Source organism: Aspergillus vadensis (assembly GCF_003184925.1).
Source record: "Aspergillus vadensis CBS 113365 unplaced genomic scaffold BO88scaffold_1, whole genome shotgun sequence".
Classification (NCBI taxonomy): Eukaryota; Fungi; Ascomycota; class Eurotiomycetes; order Eurotiales; family Aspergillaceae; genus Aspergillus; species Aspergillus vadensis.
Window position 1 is genome coordinate 2,219,162 of NW_020292039.1, and position 15,108 is coordinate 2,234,269.

Genomic DNA, 15,108 nt, shown 5'->3' on the forward strand with positions numbered 1-15,108 from the left:
TATTACAGAGTCTCCAGATGCAATTGCGATACTTCAACACTGGTAAATAAGAATTATAATTAAACATCATCGAGACAAGTATTCTATATGTAGTCACCAAACGCCGTCACTGTCAAACCTGGCCCAAGAATAACTGCATACTAGTATATTCCAGCCCGCTTTCAGCTACACAGCAGATGGTCCAGGCGAACCTTTGCTGAGCTTGCCGATTGTCTCATCTTCCCAATACTTCTCCTGTTTGCCTTTGTTCTTGATCAGACCAGCGATGTCGAAGGGATCAATAAGGGTTAAGATGACTGGTCGGTGATCATCATAACCAGGTCCTTCGATCTCGGTAACGCCATCCGTGGCAAGATATATTTTGTTGGAGCGTGGAAGCCACTGCATCGGATGGCAGACATTCAGCAAGATGGTATTGAGGTACATGACAACAGCCTCAAAAACCCAGAAAAACCACTCATCCTTGAGGATTGGGCTAATCTGGTTGCCACCACTATAGATATTGAGACTCGTGGCGCTGAAATATTCCACCGTCCGGTAGATCGTGCGCACAGTAATGAGGGTGCAACTGCAATACAACACGTACAAGGCCCGCTTGATCTTGCCGTTCAAGACACCACCACGATGGCAATTGTAGTGGAATCTGGCAGCCAAGGCAACAAAGGCAGCCATCAGCACAAGTTGCAGGATCAGAGCTGCTTTAAGCAGTCCCTCTCCTGTCTTTCTCTTACCCTCCGTCGCCTCGGAATTGGCAACCAGCGCAGCCCCGTTGCCGGTGATAGCCTCAATCACAACACCAACCGCCACAAAAGTGGTGAAAACGCGCCCAGGATGAATGGGCGAGTGGTATGGGATGTAGTAAAGGATGCGGCCCAGAGTGAAGTAGTTGGCGCCCTCATAGACGGGTCTGTACGCTAGTCAGTGGCATTCATTATCAATCCGCATCAATAAGCACTCACGGTGCAGCCAGCAACAGAACGGTGCTCGCAATGTAGATACCCACATTCCCCCACTGTCCAAATGCGCCGATAGTACGCATTATAAACCCAGCCGTGAAGAGAAGAGCAGACCATGGTAGGAGACCGGTCACTTTCCATGACTTGTACTGGCTGTCATCATCGTTAGGAACTGCATGGGCATAGCACTTGGGTGAGTATGCATACCAACATTGGTAAATGTGTACCATCCCAGAGACAGCAAACATGATTGCGAAAGAGATGGGTGCACCTTGGTTGGGCGCATAGTACCAGAGACTTCCCTCCTCTTCTTGGCGTTAGTGTATACTATATAGAGGCTTGGCGGGTAGGGCTTCCATACGATAAGGGGATCTTTTGTCAAGCATCATCTTGTACCGTCCTGACTATGTGACACTGAAATCGAAGCAAGCAGTTGTGATAGAAAAACTAAATTGTCATAGCATGATACTTGCTCCATCTTTGTTCATCTCCCCGGTATATATACTGTCTTCACATCTTCAGCCTCTGACTGTTAGAAGAACAAGCGAAAACGAGCACACCGTTTTGGGTTAGTGCCTGATCCAAGCCTTGAGCCTGGGAGATTGGCTTATTGGACCCGCGAAAACATCGCCTCAACCTTAATGACTTTGGGTACTGCAATAGAGATCCTGAATCTCCCACGCGGCTCCACATGCGATGGCTGAGAACCAGATGTGGCATCTCACAAAGACGATGGCACGTCACATGGGTAACCACCTGGCTCATGAAGTCAGATAGTTGCTGGATTACAACAAGCGCCAAGAGTAGCGAATACGAGCAAGGCTGAGCCGGGCGCAACTTCAGGCACTAAGGCCACCTTCCGCACTAGAAACTCTAATTCCAGCCTGAATCTGCAGGCACACAAATACGAGCTTACATCATGCGCTACCAGTTGTCAGGACAACACGACACCAACCCAAAAGGGCAAAGTCAACATAACGTGATTGCTGGCCTGGGGAAAGTCTCGCCTTCTCCAGCTTCGATGGTGCTTCGATCTGGACCTCATATCCGCCCAAAGACGCACGACATCTCGCAGTTACTCCACTCTGTTCAATCGAATGTGAACAGACAACGTGGACTGCTAACCCACCATGAGCTCGACAAAGTCCTCCCCCGCATCTCTATTCCAGGTGTACCTCCGCCTGCGGCCACCTATGCCGCAGCATTTGGAGGAGCACGCTGAACGATGCTTGACAATTGAGACTCCGGAGCCAAAGGTCACCGTTGAAGATGACCAGGAAACGGCAGCCGCCTCTCCCACCCATATCACCCTGCAACCCCCATCCGATGCGCGAAAGCGTGCCGTTGAAAGGTTCGGCTTCACCAAGGTGTTCGAAGAGTCAGCGTCTCAGCTAGACGTCTTCCATGGCACCGAGTTGGAGTCCCTGGTTAGGGGTGTATTGGTTGAGGGCAGGGACGGCCTTATTGCAACGTTGGGAGTGACAGGTAGCGGAAAGGTCTAGTCCACCGCATCACCATGAGTGAACTTGGAACATGTACTGACAAGGACAACCTACAGAGCCATACAATCCTAGGTTCGAAGTCGCAGCGAGGAATTACCCAGATGAGTCTTGACCTTATCTTCAATTCTTTGGCCTCGACTATCAGGCCACCCGACAATTCCATTAGCCCTCTTCTTCTGTCCACTGTGGCCGCGTCAGACTCTTCCGAAGCCCAAATGTTCACGGCGCAGACATTCCTCGAGGCTGTGTATGGCGACTCTGCAGAACGTGGAAGGAACTCGAGAGCCCAAACGCCGATGAGTACTGGAAGAGCTACCCCTATGACGGTATGGCGCCCTCCCCCCAAAGCTCCGCTGCAAGGCACCGCACGGTTTTCCCCCTTAGCCGCTGCCCACACTGGTCCCTATTCCAAAATATACAGCGAATCTCTCTCGAGAACATGCTACATCAATCTTCTCACCATGCATCCTAAATTGAGAGAAAAGATGAAGCACGGCTCGTGCACCCGCTTGACTTCTGGTAAAACCGCTCGTGCTAACATGTCTCAACCGGCAAAGGAACCGACACCTGCACTTATATTCCCCCGTCGCAATATGCCCCAGCGTCCCAACGGCCTGCTTCGCTCGCCTGATGTCAGTCACCTCACCATGGAGCTCAACCCTAACTCCGAATATGTCGTCCTGGTGTCAATGTACGAAGTCTATAATGATCGCATCTTTGATCTGCTGTCACCCGCTATAGTACCTGGCCAGGGAAGTACTATGTCCCGTCAGGGAGGCAATGCGCAGAAGGACCGACGCAGGGCCTTGTTTTTCAAGCCAACGGAAGGCTCCCCGGACCGCAAGGTTGTTGCGGGACTACGCAAGATAGCATGCAGCACCTACGAGGAGGCTCTGTCGGTGCTTGAAGTTGGCCTTACCGAGCGCAAGGTCACTGGAACCGGAGCCAACAGCGTAAGCTCTCGCAGTCATGGTTTCTTCTGTTTGGAAGTGAAAAGAAGAATGCGAAACAAGAGGACTGGCGAAGAAACTTGGATAGGCAACACCCTCACGGTGGCAGATCTTGCTGGTTAGTATGACTCTTCGCTTGCTATTATAAAGCTAACACGAACAGGTTCTGAGCGCGCGCGAACTGCTAAAACGGCTGGTTCGACCCTGGCAGAGGCCGGCAAGATCAACGAGAGTTTGATGTACCTTGGGCAATGCCTTCAAATGCAGAGTGACATACAGGACGGAAATAAGGTATGCTACGACACAGAATTGTTATCGGTTTCCGAAAGCTGCTAATATAAATAGGCTGCCATGGTTCCGTTCAGACAATGCAAACTCACTGAACTACTTTTCTCGAACTCCTTCCCGTCTTCCAACCAGGCTACTGGCCTCAACCGTCACCCACAGAAGGCCATTATGATTGTCACTGCCGATCCTATGGGTGACTACAACGCGACTTCCCAAATCCTGCGTTACTCGGCATTGGCTCGTGAAGTTGCCGTGCCTAGAGCTCCCTCAATTGCCGAGTCTATCTTGTCCAGTACGCTCGGATCTCGTCACGGATCTGCCAGTGGACGCAACACTCCCAGCATGGGAATGAATGAAGAGCTTGAGAAGGCACTGGCAGAGATCGCGAGACTGACGGCAGAGAACGAATCTCTTTCAGTGAGGCTTGCTGAAGAAGAGATTCTCAGGACCGATTTCGAGCTGCGCCTCAAGGCAAGCGAAGAAAGATGCATCTTGATCGAGCAAGAAGTGCGCGAAGAGTGTTGGAATGAGATGGACGAGCGAATGGAAGAGGAGCGAAAGAGATGGCAAAATGCCCTGGACCAACAAGTAAGTCTCATTCGACTGCAGTCTAATTTGGCCCCCCGCTAACTGAATCAGTCTGGTTTCAATGACGAGCATCTCGACAAGAAGATTGAGATCGTGTCCCGAGGATTTCAAAGTAAGTTGTTGCCACTAACATACCCTCTCGGACCATACTAACAACCTCTCCAGTTCACGAAGACCCCCAACCCTCCTCAGACGAGCGGGTCGAAGATCTCGAGTTCGAGAACGACCAGCTTCGCAGCAAGATTGCAGCCCTGGAACGCGAGCTGAACTGCCGCTCTCCTACCAAGAAGTCCCGGTCGAAGAATACTCTGGAGACTTCTCGCAACTCCAACATCCTTGGACGCGAAAGTGACATTGAGGTCGCTCTCAAGCGAATGGACCAGCTGAAGCTTGCGGATAGCATGTTTTCTCCTGCTCCGCAGCCCACTGGTTCACCCGGCAAGAGGCAGAGAAAGATGGCGACTCGGAAATGGGACCTGGCTCCCGAGGAAGATATCTGAGCTGTTGCCGAAAGATCGCTGCTGTCTTCTTGTATACGTTTGGCAGGATACCTTTCGTTGGACATAATTACTTGCTTGATGGTGTAACGGTTAGGAAGGATGTATCAGGCGTTCTGGTGGATTATTTTGTTGATACCAATATTCCCCTTTCTTGTTATAATATTAATAGTTCTCTATGATACATAAAGCTTCTTGACAAGTACCTCCTGAACGCCTACCGTTCGTTGCACGCCATGAAGTACATGAGACCCTAACGCATAACTTCGAAAGTCAAAAGGTCGTGTCAAGCATGAGCCCGAATGATTCGACACTCACACGATGGATAACCATCATTTAGGTTTCCATTGCTTCCGGTTCAGAGCCAGCTTCGCTTTCCTGATCTGTTCCGGGAATCTCAGCCTGCTCAACGTCATCCATCTCGTCATTGTCCTGCACACCTTCCATTTCGGTAATATCATTGCCATCTTCATCCTCTTCCGGATCCCCTTCCCCTTCATCTTCGCCTTCACCCTCCATGTCTTCGTCCCCGCCAGCTTCATTTTCATTCTCTTCTTCGCCTTCCATTTCATCATCGTCACCATCGCCAGGGTCTTCGCCTTCTTCGACCATTGTCTCGCCTTCGCCCTCTACAAGCTCGGTATCTCCCTCCATATCTTGCCCTTCATCCCCATCGGCACTGGCCTGGGCAGACATCTCTGACTCCGGATCCATGGAGCCCCGGTCATCGAGGTTAGGAAACAGTAACTTGCGTTCAGTTGTCAGCTTGGCTAGTCTCTCGTCGTCCATTTCGCTGAGTTCGCTCTCATCATCCGCGCTATCATGCAGGCTGTTAGGAATATCACTCTGCTGTCCTGATCCGACATCTTCAGTGCTAGGTTCAAGCAGCCCTGATTTGTTTGTCTGCTTGGGAGCGGAGGTTGGACCAGCTTCGGAAATGTTGGCTTGTTCGGCTTCTGTGGTGGCAGAAGTTTTGGCCATGGGTGCACGCGGGGGCACTTTACGATTGACAATCGTCTCGGCTCGTTTTTGGATGTCACGTCGTGCGATACCCTTTGTACGACCGCGAGGTGCAGGGGCTTCAGAGGCTGGGGCTGAGGTTGGAGGCGTAGGAGTATCGGCAGCTCCGTCACTAACCATGAGAAGATGATCGACTTTCATCTTCTCTTTATTTTCTTCATTCGCTTGTTCGATGACTTGTGGCATGTTGACTTCGTAAAGTCGGGCGTAGAGGTCTGCAATAAGGTCTTCGAGCAACGAGACCTTCATAAGGTTGTTGTTGAGCTTTTTCAGCTCAATGGCATCTCGAAGGAGTTCAAGAAGGGATGGGCTTTCTGGGGATAACTGTGCAAGTCCTTCCAAACGGGCTGTGTTTGCGACAAATTCTTCCCAACCAATGGGCTTGAATACGCCCTCTTCATGGCCCTCGCTGATATGGCCAGCTCTCCGGATTACCCTGGCATAGGTAAGACACGCATCCTCCCAAAGCTTGCTGTGATTGATGAAGTCCCCCTGCTTCTTCCTTACTCGGCGCAGTAATTGGTCGAGGTTTGCTCGATCATTGAGCTGGTCGAGGAGGCTGACGAAGAAGTAAGCGTAGCGTGTGGTGTAAACGAAATGCCGACCAGGTCGCTCAAACTCAGGTCTCCAGACCTGGATTGTCATTGTTTTGGTGAAGATCTGCTGGGTAAGCTCGTTCTTTGCGGAGGCGGCTGCATCTGCAGAGTCTTTGTCGTCATCGTACATAATATGTGCAGCCTAGGCACAGTCAGAAATTGCTCAGTATGATACATGCTATACGCGAGTGTACGTACCCTGACAGCCATACGATGGTGCCAATTTGATTTGTCCGCTTTCTGCAGGCTCCGAAGCACCTCGAGTATGTATCTCTTCCATGCCGTCTGGTCTTCCGGAGGCTGGACTTTGCGAGCCCAAGGTGTTGCCAGGAGCGTTTTGCTTCCCTCCGCAGCCTGAGTGGAGAGTCAGTCGTGTCAACGGGTTCGAGAATAGAGACTCGCATACCGTTAGAGTTCCACGATGCACAAGCTTGTGTACTACCGAGACAAGCTTATAATGTGGCTCGAATATTGGATCAGAGCGTGAATCCTTCCGCTGCGGCAGGGCATCGATGGCATCGAGCAGGGCATCCAAGACCACGTCAACTTCAATCCGTTTGAAAGAACCTCTAACAGATTCATCACAGCTGAACATCTTCCAGAGGCATTTGCTCCGCATATAATGAGTCCTAAGTTGCAGTTAGCTTATGACAGATCACCGGCGGAATAACAGGGTGACATACATCCAATTCTTGGGTTTGTCGACAAGGGCACGCTTGAGCAAGTAGCTGGCAAGATTCCAGACGGTATAAAGCTTCATCTCCCTGAAAGGCCTTCCTTCATACATCCGCTGGTCTTCCTCGCCACTGAAATGCCGCGTGAAATCAGCTAGACTGAAAGCCCCCATCGAAAGGGGCGCTCGCGAAGAAGAGTACAGACGGATACCAAAATCAGTGAACAGATCTGAGAGCATTGCACGAGTCTCAGCTGTTGGTTCCGAGTATTTGATAGCTGTGGCAATTGCCATTGCGTAGCAATGAATTGCGTTGCGTTGCCAGGTGACTAACTCCATCCGATTGTTATTGATCTTATCAGCAGACCAGGTAATATCCTCCTCAAGCTTCGAGTCATACGTCTGGGCGAGCCGGTACCAGGTCTCCCATCTTGACGTCCCGTGCTCCAAATCTTGTCTGAACCATATGATTGCATCGTCGAGGTCTGTTGTGGGTACGGGGTTCAGACGCTTCTGGGAGCGAAACTTTGTCAAAGCGGCATGACCTAGAAGGAAATACCAACCATTCTGCGCAATGACCGCACTCTCGGCAGGTACAGGAATCAGTGGGAGGTCAGCCACTCCCTGAATGGCACGGGATATTTCAGAAGGATTGATTGGTGACTTCAAGTAGGCGGTGATGATACGCTTGTTGTATGATAGCGGAGGCGACGACTTCGTTGTACCGATGGCTTGCTGCATCTTGTCAATAGTAGATTTCAGCTCAGATTTTGACAAGTCCTTGATATTCATCTTCTTAGCCTGCTTCATGACAAAGTCCACCATGACGATCGCCGTGGAGCGGTCCAGCTTTTCGGGAGGACATCCATGGTCATTCAATGAACCATCCACAGGGGACAACTTGATACCATAGATATCGTACAGGATTTGACAGATATCCAGCTCGATGTCTTGCTCCACGTCAAGAGTGAATATCTCAGACCTGACCAGTTTGAGAAATTGCTTATGGGAGAACCTGCACATCCTGCGAATCCCGAGGGCATTGTGTACCGATCGTAAGTAATGTACGCGGTCTTCCATGGGAGTATCGAAAGCTTCAGGATTCTGTGTAATGGCGTCCTTCACTAGCGTATACTGCAAGATCCAGCAACGGACTTGCATCTCGCGCAGCTTATCTTTGAGACTCTCTAGAGACTTCGCCAATGCTCCACGGAGCTCCGGCCCTGACAGTTTACCTACACGAACCAAGTCTTCGTACAAGGCAAAACTGTGGAGGAGCTTTGTAAGACGAGCGACTGCAGACATTGATGATCTTAGATGTTCCATGTCAAAGCACTCATACGCTTTGTCCGATTCATGTAAGACGATCGTGACAGCTTTGCTTAGAATGCTGTCGAGTGATTTGAGCCATCTGAGCAAAGTGATCTGACGATGGTCACCGGGCTCATCGAGATGTGCAGGAGTGCTAAGCTCCTTCATGATGATTTCGATGCTGCGGAGGTAGCAGGAAACGACCTTAGGGGGATATTCAATCTTCTTGTACGCATCTTGTAGTCTCTTCCATAGGAAAAGCCTCAAGGTAGCATCTCCGCGATCTAGAAACGATGCCATCTCAAGGAGCTGAGAAGTTGGCTGTTCAGATACTTCTCCGTCGAGACCTTCGCCAAATTGGACAGAGGAAGGTTCGAGGATAGGCTCAATAGTCTCGATCAGACCAACAGGGTCATCCGACGTCGGGTTAAATATTTTCATGAAGAAATCCATCGACTTCAGCTTGGAGATCTCCTGATCAACTGCCTCGGTCGATAGCTCGGGCATTACGGCATTGTTCACCAGGCTAATTACTGGGTTTTTGAGTGACACCAAGAATAACTTCAGCTCCTGGAGGCAAAGTAGGACATGCTCCCTCTGAATATCCCCAGCCATGTTTGATTGGAACGTCGATGCCCAGATATGACGGAGTACCATTCTTTCCCGTGTGGAGCTAGGAGGGCTGTGATCCAGGAAGTGGGTGAGCGATGTCCGCGCGAGCAAGCACCATCTTGCCAAGCGATCACGCTGCAGTAGCCTCGTTTGACCATCAATTTCACTGTTTGGATTGTTGATAGACGCATAGATGTCGAGGTGAAGCTCGAAGAGGGTTTGAAGCATCTCCAAGTCTGACAAGTATTGTGTGCTGTATGCAGTTGGTCTTCCGGATCCAATGGACAGAACGTTGTTCTCAAGGTTGTCGACCTGTTCGCGCATATGTCTATAGATGTACTCGTCTTCATGCAGCAGGAGTTGCACAACTGCTTCCTTCAGAGAATCCGGCCATTGATAGAGGGTATAAGCAGACTCCACGACAGGCCCGTCTTGTTGTAGTATGTCATCCGTCGCATATCTCGCGAAGTCGGGCATTAGTAGCGCTTTGAGCCAGCAAAGGGCGACATCGTGCAAGGGAAGCCATCCGTCATTAACTGTCCTTAGAAACGTGTAGAGATCGTCTTCTCCGGAGAGAACTTGTTTGATGCCTAACTTCCTAGTCGACTTTCTTGAATGCTCAAGAAAAATCGCAATACCAGATTTTCCCATACCCCGGATGTCTTGAAGCGTGGAAAGGTTATCTGGCTGGTGCATAGCATGGGACTTGGCTTCATCCCAGGACTTGATGATATCCATCAAATCACGAACGAGTAGGTGTCCTGTGTCCTCAGGAGCGCAAGTCACGGCATTTGCAGAATCATTGCTCTCATTGGTAGAGCAAACTTGTTTTCTCAGATCGTCAATGCTTCCAAGGTCTGATACGTCAAGATTGGATAGCAAAGTACCCACAGTACCGAATAACCATTCGTCAGCTTGGGTGAAACTCTCAAGACGATCCTCGTAGTATTTATTCAAGTCGAGATTAACCTCTTCACTCTGGAATGAGACATCCTCGGTAGCTTCACGAAGGCGGGTCCTCCTGGCTTTTGCCCGTATTCGGTCTGCCTGGTCCTCCGTAACGGCAGAGGCAGATGATCGTTTCCGGCCATTTGAGGGTTTTACATCAACCTCATCGGCATTTGCAATCTCATGCTGACCTCCAGGATTACCGGGCTGAGTCGACTGAATCTCTAGCGACTCCATGAGCTGTTTCTCTGCGCGCTGATCGATAGATGAATGATCATCGACTTGCTCTGGCACAACATCGGGCCCTTCGGACTTCACAGTGGGTTGATGCTCCTCCGACATGACGACGTCCTGCTGCTGGTTGGATTTGCCATCCGCGCCCTGGGCATCTGAGGCTCGGCGTTGAGGCCCTACGGCCTTTGTTTCAGGACCGAGAGTAGGCAGCGATATGCCAACTGAAGCCCCAGGTCCGATCTCTGAGGCGCCGACTTCTTCATCAGTGAGCCTTTGAAGGATCGACTTGCCAACATCGGCCCATGTAGGGCTAGCTGGTTTGATCTCATGACGAGAAGCCTTTAGAGCAAGAGGGTTCGTTGACGGATCTGTGTCCTGCAGATCTAACGGAAGAGGGGGAAGGTAGGGATACGGGTCTGCCTGGCGCTGTAGAAATTTGAGAAGGGCTTTTTTCGGCTTTTTCAAGGGTACTTGAGCCACAGACAACCTATCAAGCAGCGACCGCAGCACTTCACGCAGGCGCTCCTCGGCAAATGTTTCTTCCAACCCTAGCTGCTCTGTCCGAACCTCTAAGCGGTTGTCGTCGTCTGCTAGTACACTTTCAAGGCAGTATCGTGTTAGTCTATAGCTTTGTAGAGCACTACAGAGTCTTGCGCTCTGTCTCCAGAGGTTCAGATCCGAGTCGTCACGTTCCAGGGCTTCTGCAAACGCCGTCAAAGCTGTGCTAGTTTTCTCTTTGACCTTGCTTCGGGGATCTCCAGAAAATTTAGCAGATTCGGTGATACCCTGCAGAGATGCGTGTAACGCATCCAGGATATACTGTCCGTGGTTCTTGTACGATAGGTATATGGTTTGCATCAGCGTGCTCGACGTAGAGTCACTGATGTCGAACTCCGCGAGCGCTTCTGTCGCACCCGCCACCACTGTGTCATCATACTGAGGTTCAGATTCCTGAGTGGCTACTCTTTTATAATCAGAGATTGACTCGGGATATTTGAATATCTCAGAATTCAGCAGAGCATCATATGCCTCTTCGGCCTGTGCATAGAACTGTGGACCCTGAGAATGGAGCTTCAGGGCATTTTGATAGAGCTTAAGCGCCTCTTCAATTTGAATCTCTTTGGTGTCATCAACTTCTTCCTCGATAGCTTCATCAGGTTCAATATTCAAAGCTGCCCAGCTGGACATAATGCCGGTTTAATGGCAGGGCGCAACGAGCTCCCTGATAGTGGCAGTAAAACCGGGCCCGCTATACCACATTTCAAAAGGAAAGACAAGCAACCCCGGGCTACCTGAGGGAAGGCCCAACCTGGGAAGGTGGTAATGACGTGGAGTGGAGATTGGGGAAGATGAATGGAAGGAACGGAGAGTCTAGAATTGGAGACTCGATAAATGGAACTGGAGAAAGAGCCCGTGACAGACACGCGTTGCGCGGGCGGGAATTACCGAAAGAGGCAAAGGCGGTACCGGGGTACCTGACCCAGCAGTTGCCTGAGGAAGCGACCAGGCATTCATCGATCGTCGCCATTCCGTTTGGTCTTGAACAACGACCTGCGCTTTCTGCTGCGCCTCATTGTCTTCAATTTCTCCCAGTCGTGAAAGCGCTTCGTCCTCCCTATACTCCTTGGTTTCCCCCTGTGACCATCCCAGAGCCTCTGTCTGCGCTCCTGCCAGCGCCATGGTCGCGCCAGCTGTTCCCGAGTATGTCTTGCCCTCGTTTACGTGTTCTATCACTCGCTATCAATCGGCCAAATGGGCCCACTATCATTGACCTGCGACTGACCCCTGAGTGTTTCCCCAGGATCTATGAGGAGGAGGAGAACATCTACGCCGCTGTCGATGCCCGTTCCGAGTCCCTACAGAACCTCCGGGAATTAGGTCCCCCGGACTTGGTTTATCTGGTTAAACAACCCAAGACCAACGCCCATCACCAGGTACGTCGTCGGAAGTGCGGGCGCACGCAATACTTTAAGGATGAGGAGTGACAATGGCTAACTCAATTGGTTTGGGATTGAAATACAGACCGGCGTTTATCACCATGTCACCGGTGTCGATGCCTCTTCCTCCGCCAGTTTAGCCGCCTATGTAAATACGCTTACTTTCTCTCCGCTCGACAAGACACACAAGGTGGTTTCGGGAATCTATTGGTTAGAAACATCTTCGCCTGGAAGTGTTTATCGTTGCGCAAGTGTTAATGGATGAACAGCTGCTATAATGCCTTCTCCCACCTGGACATGCGCGTCGAAGTCAAAATCCCCGGCACTCTGGAAAGCTACTGCATTGACGAACGCGGAGACAAGCGAGTTGCGACGGAAGCCCTTTGGCTGGAGACCTTTCTTTGTGGAATCCTGCGAGCCTACTCATACGCGGACAATGGTGGTGGTGATGCGATCAGAAAAATAGTCGGGGTGCGTCGGTTCAACCCGGTCACGAATACGGAGATGGAGCACAAATTCCTGGATGCTGCGGAGAGACTCTTCTTCTTGGGTGCGATTCCACAGTTGACTGCCAACGGACCCCAATGCTGATACCAAACACAGGAAGACAGCTCAGTTCTGATCCGGAAACACAAGTGCCGAATACCGTCAGTAACCACCTGACGTCCGGTCTTCTGAAGTACATTCAAACAACGGGACGCTACACTTCTGGTATCAACCTTTTCGAGAAACTTCGCACACGAGACGTAGAGGTCTCCTCACTTCTTGCCCGAGTTCTCATCATGGCAGACGAAGAGGTGCAAGCCGTACGCTTGATGTTCGATGCCTTACAAGACGTCCCCATGGATTATGCCTTGCTTGACTGCCAGGCCAATTTCTGCCAGGGCAAAAACGAGGGTGAGATGGCTCTAGAGTGTGCGAAGCGGGCAGTGACTGCTGCGCCAAGCGAGTTCAGCACTTGGGCACGATTGGCAGAGGTCTACGTCGGCCTCGAGCAATGGGATCTGGCCCTGCTGACCCTGAACTCCTGCCCCATGTTCACATACCAGGACAAGGACACCCCTCGTATGCCCCAACCATCTCGCATCATGCTCCCAATTCTTGCTGAGAGCATGCTGGACGAAATCGACGAAGGACAGCCCAAGCAGGGTGATCCTCACGATTACGTCCACCCCTCACTACGCAGACTCCACGCTGCTGCCTATCAGGGAACCTTCCTGAAGGCGTACAATCTCCTCACCAAGATTGCTGCCGCGATAGGCTGGGACCAACTCCTGAAAATCCGCAGCGAAGTTTTTGTCATGGAAGAAGAATACCGTGTTGAGCGCCAGCAGTCTACGTCTAAGCCTACAACCACACCCTCCTCGGCAAGCGCATCAGACGAGCCGAATGGAAGCAGTGAGCAGGAGAACGGCACGTCGGAGGATGGTGCCAACGGCACCAAGGAGGAGGAACCGGAGCACTCGATTGAGAAACCAGAGCAGTCGATGGCATCGGAAGTCGTCAAATCAGGCAGCGAAGATGTAAGTTTACACCTCCAATAACACCATCCAAGCCCATACTGACGCGCCCGTGCTATTAGCCTGACCCCTCACACTCATCCTACACACAATTCCGCAACAAGCGTCTGTGCGAAAGATGGCTCGATAACCTCTTCATGGTGCTGTACGAAGACCTCCGCATCTACACCATTTGGCGCACCGAAATGGCCCAATATCGCCAACAGGCGATCGAGTACAAGAAATCCGCCACGGAATGGGAAATTCTCGGCGAGTTGGCCGAACGCCTGCACCATTTCGACGAGGGCATCGAAGCCTATCAGCACTGTCTGGCCATCCGCTTCTCCCCGAAAGCCATGCGGGGGCTCCTCAAGTTGTACGAGAAGAAGAATGACACGAGAGGAATGCTAGGCGCCTTGATCCGTCTTATCGCATGGCAGTATCGCTGGTACTCCGAGGTATGTGCCACATTCCCCTTGTTCTCAACGATAAGGATGAAATTAACAACACACTCTTCTCTTATTTAGTTCTCTCCTGACCTCCTATTCCTGATCCGCAAACTTATCGAAGACGAAGGTGCCGTCAAAGTCCGGAGTATAGTCCAAGCGACGAACCTTCCTCAACCTGTTCTCGATCTGACCCATCAGTACTGCCAACTGTGCGCCACATTCCGCAGCAGCGGTAGTGATGGTTAAATCTTCAACCTAGGATAGATTACGCTATCTTACCGTTACAAAGAAGGTAGTGTAGAATCACTTCCGTCTTCCATCCTTTACTTCTTCCTACCCCTCCCTATGGTTTATGATATAGAAGATACCTAAGAAATAAGGAAAGAGGCGGGAGAGGACAGACGGTCGAAATGACGAACGAAAGAGGAAATTGTATCTATTAGAGAGTGGGGGTGAAATTCAAGGGATATGAAAGCGTTGAAGGAAAAGAGAACTTACTTTCTTTCCTCCTCCTCCTACTACTACTTACTACTTACATTCTGTATGGACTTGTTGACCGATATCACCTATTGTTTGATGTGATGCGCTTTCTACTTTTCCTTCGTGTGACTTTATTTAATTCTATTTTTATTCTTGACTTCTATTCTGTCTTTATGATTTGGTTTTTCATACTATTAATACCCAGATTACAATCGAAATTGAGGATGTGGTTGGACTGCGAACAAGAGGCTGTGCACCATCTGATAGGTTGATTCGGTTGCCCTAGTAGCTATCTGTCCAGATGGGTAGTAGTAAATAGTATGACTTAGTATCTAGCTGGAAGTCCCGGCTAAGCCGCCGTGCGGAGTAGCCATCATGCGCTTCTCCAAAGATATTTCCGACTCCTCCGTACCACCCATCTACTGTGCTTAGGTTGTGGATACAGCTACTTAAAGATAATAACAATGGCTTCGCCTGGTCTTCAGGATATAGGAGCATATGCATTAGGTACTATATCCGCGCAAATGATCATAGAATAATCAATAAAATATTGCCAGCGCGACAGCAA

General features: G+C 50.5%; 4 protein-coding genes across 4 annotated transcripts; 2 read left to right on the top strand and 2 right to left on the bottom strand.

Annotated features, from left to right (window-relative positions):
• Positions 1–30: 30 nt before the first annotated feature.
• BO88DRAFT_483802 (putative RTA1 domain protein) lies at positions 31–1,413 on the bottom strand. Its single transcript, XM_025712245.1, has 4 exons — positions 1,318–1,413; positions 1,164–1,263; positions 960–1,109; positions 31–907 (listed from the first exon to the last, which is right to left on the bottom strand). Exons 1-4 carry the CDS (start codon positions 1,343–1,345, stop codon positions 166–168), a joined length of 1,020 nt encoding a protein of 339 aa, XP_025568582.1. The 5' UTR covers positions 1,346–1,413; the 3' UTR covers positions 31–165.
• Positions 1,414–2,014: 601 nt separating this feature from the next.
• BO88DRAFT_355465 (kinesin family protein) lies at positions 2,015–4,968 on the top strand. Its single transcript, XM_025703705.1, has 7 exons — positions 2,015–2,452; positions 2,515–2,784; positions 3,016–3,526; positions 3,572–3,699; positions 3,754–4,284; positions 4,336–4,396; positions 4,450–4,968. The coding sequence occupies exons 1-7, from the start codon at positions 2,087–2,089 to the stop codon at positions 4,782–4,784; spliced, it is 2,202 nt and encodes a 733-aa protein (XP_025568583.1). The 5' UTR covers positions 2,015–2,086; the 3' UTR covers positions 4,785–4,968.
• Positions 4,913–11,504, bottom strand: hir3 (putative transcriptional corepressor of histone genes (Hir3)). The gene is made up of 4 exons (XM_025712246.1): positions 7,081–11,504; positions 6,804–7,026; positions 6,596–6,751; positions 4,913–6,539 (listed from the first exon to the last, which is right to left on the bottom strand). The coding sequence occupies exons 1-4, from the start codon at positions 11,361–11,363 to the stop codon at positions 5,118–5,120; spliced, it is 6,084 nt and encodes a 2,027-aa protein (XP_025568584.1). The 5' UTR covers positions 11,364–11,504; the 3' UTR covers positions 4,913–5,117.
• A 193-nt stretch (positions 11,505–11,697) lies between these two features.
• Positions 11,698–14,783, top strand: BO88DRAFT_431306 (ChAPs family protein). Its single transcript, XM_025709291.1, has 7 exons — positions 11,698–11,876; positions 11,977–12,109; positions 12,198–12,322; positions 12,382–12,662; positions 12,716–13,635; positions 13,695–14,069; positions 14,139–14,783. Exons 1-7 carry the CDS (start codon positions 11,854–11,856, stop codon positions 14,304–14,306), a joined length of 2,025 nt encoding a protein of 674 aa, XP_025568585.1. The 5' UTR covers positions 11,698–11,853; the 3' UTR covers positions 14,307–14,783.
• Positions 14,784–15,108: the final 325 nt, after the last annotated feature.